The sequence below is a fragment of the Lepidothrix coronata genome, unplaced genomic scaffold (assembly GCF_001604755.1).
Source record: "Lepidothrix coronata isolate B3197 unplaced genomic scaffold, Lepidothrix_coronata-1.0 Scaffold82, whole genome shotgun sequence".
Lineage (NCBI taxonomy): Eukaryota > Metazoa > Chordata > Aves > Passeriformes > Pipridae > Lepidothrix > Lepidothrix coronata.
This window is the reverse complement of record NW_016690262.1, coordinates 2,249,344-2,251,112: the sequence shown is the minus strand read 5'-3', so window position 1 is coordinate 2,251,112 and position 1,769 is coordinate 2,249,344. Positions and strand designations below refer to the sequence as shown.

Below are 1,769 nucleotides of genomic sequence, written 5' to 3'. Positions count from 1 at the left end.
CTGGACTTCCCAGTCAGCCTCTGACAAGCCAAAGTGTTTAGTCCAGTAGGTAACACCTGGGAAACCAATCATTGGAAAAGTGCTATTGAGAGAGAGCTGATTTATTTCATTCTCAACATGCACTTTGTCTTTCTTTCTAGGACATGGATGGCTCTGCAGCTCAGAATCAGGGTAAGTAGAAATCTAAAGCAAACACCCAGTTATGTATTGACAGGTCATTTTGTGTGTGGTGTGTGATATGTTGTGGAGAACATCAGATGTTTACATGGATTAAGAAGGGTGATTTCCCCAGCTTTGTTGAACAGGAAAGAATTTAGAAATGACCTAAGAGACTGTAAACATTAATTACCTAGAAATGAAGGTAGCAGTCCAGCAGGGCACAAGCAGTATTTTATTAGGAAGATCCTCAAGTCCAACCATTAACCCAGCAATGCCAAGTCCAGTAAACCATGGAATGGTTATATTGTCTGTGTTGAAAGCAAACTAAAACTGAAGAAAATCCCCCAAGGATTAATGTCATAGCCTTGGGGAGCAGTGCAGGCTGAGAGCATGGGAGTCTCTTCCTCTGCAAGGATCAGACTCCTTCCCCCTGCAGGCTGGGCCAGGGAGCCTTTTGTGAGCAGCATTCCCTCACTGAGCTTGGTCTTTGCTCCTGACCTCCATTGCCCAATATCCCCAGGTCAGCTGGAAAGCCCAATGAAATGCCTGCTTGTGTGTTACCATTTTACCACCCATTCAGGCAGTGACAGGCTTTTGCAGCCTGAATGTGTCAAACGTTCAGGAGGGATGGGGGAGGTTGGTTTGTTTTGGCAAGCACAACCCAAAACTTGTTCAGAATTTGGTGCTTGAGAATGTGTCTGCCTTGGCTGATATTTCTGTTCTGGTTGTCTTTCAGCGTGCTTGTAGATGACCTGCAGCTCAGTGACAGTGAGGAGAGCGATGACAACCAAGTCAGTTTGGGATGTTGGACACACCAGGCACACAGACATGCCTTGGAATCATCTCACCTTGTTGCATTGTTCTGAGTTCCTCGAGCTAACCTTTTCTTCCCCTCTTCTCTTTCTTTTTGTGACCAAAATAGGTTGTTGAAAAGCGTCCTTCTGCATTTGTTTCTCCAAGAGACAGGTTTTTCACCAAATTTCTAGCTAGACCAGATGAGAAAAACAAACCTCCTTTTTATGGGAGGGAGAGATGAGAAAGGGTTCCTGGTTTCTGTCATGTATTGTTAGTCAGAAGCAACATTCAAGACAGACTGAAGTGCCCCAGGCCAGCATTAGAGGAAGAAAGGTAGGGAAGCCCAGAGTTTTTCCTCTAGGAGAGCACTGACCCACAGTTTTGTCTTGACCAAGGAACACAGATGGAGAAGGGAAAACTTAAGGGGGCGTATTACGAAATGAAGAAACCATCCTGAAATCTGGTAGCCTTTATTAGAAATTTTGCTTTTGAGGACTGAGGCTTTCAGAAAAGCCCTAGCCACTTTTGGTGGGTTTTGAGAGTTTAGTTGGCCAAATGCAGCTTCAGAATGTAGCAGTGATAAGTGATGTCCTGCTTACATATTTGTCTGCCTGGGTTGAAGGATTTATTTCCAGAGGTTTTTTCATTCCAGTGGTTTATGTTTTGAGAATGGCAATGTATTTCATCTGGCCTTCTCCCCTCTCCTCTCATTGCCAAAACAGAGGGTTTCAGTTTTATTTCTGAATACTGCCACGTCCCTATAATAAGTAAGTAACACTCTCCCATGCTCCTTTCTGTTTTTAGCACACGGTGGC

General features: G+C 44.4%; 2 protein-coding genes across 6 annotated transcripts in view; both read left to right on the top strand.

Moving 5' to 3' along the window:
- The window catches only part of SLC7A11 (solute carrier family 7 member 11), a 286,050-nt gene that overhangs the window by 4,402 nt on the left and 279,879 nt on the right, over nt 1–1,769 (top strand). The window lies entirely within an intron of this gene.
- The window catches only part of LOC108499987 (AF4/FMR2 family member 1-like), a 9,728-nt gene continuing 8,005 nt past the window's right edge, over nt 47–1,769 (top strand). For 4 of the 5 annotated variants that reach the window (XR_001875727.1, XM_017820397.1, XM_017820398.1 and 1 more), the window contains exon 1: nt 691–950. Coding sequence is in view for 4 of the 5 variants with exons in the window: in XM_017820397.1 (XP_017675886.1) it covers nt 765–950 (186 nt within the window). In the remaining variant the exon portion in view is untranslated. Of the gene's footprint in view, nt 172–690; nt 951–1,769 lie in introns of those variants that run through there. The other variant, XM_017820399.1, reaches the window with a different exon arrangement.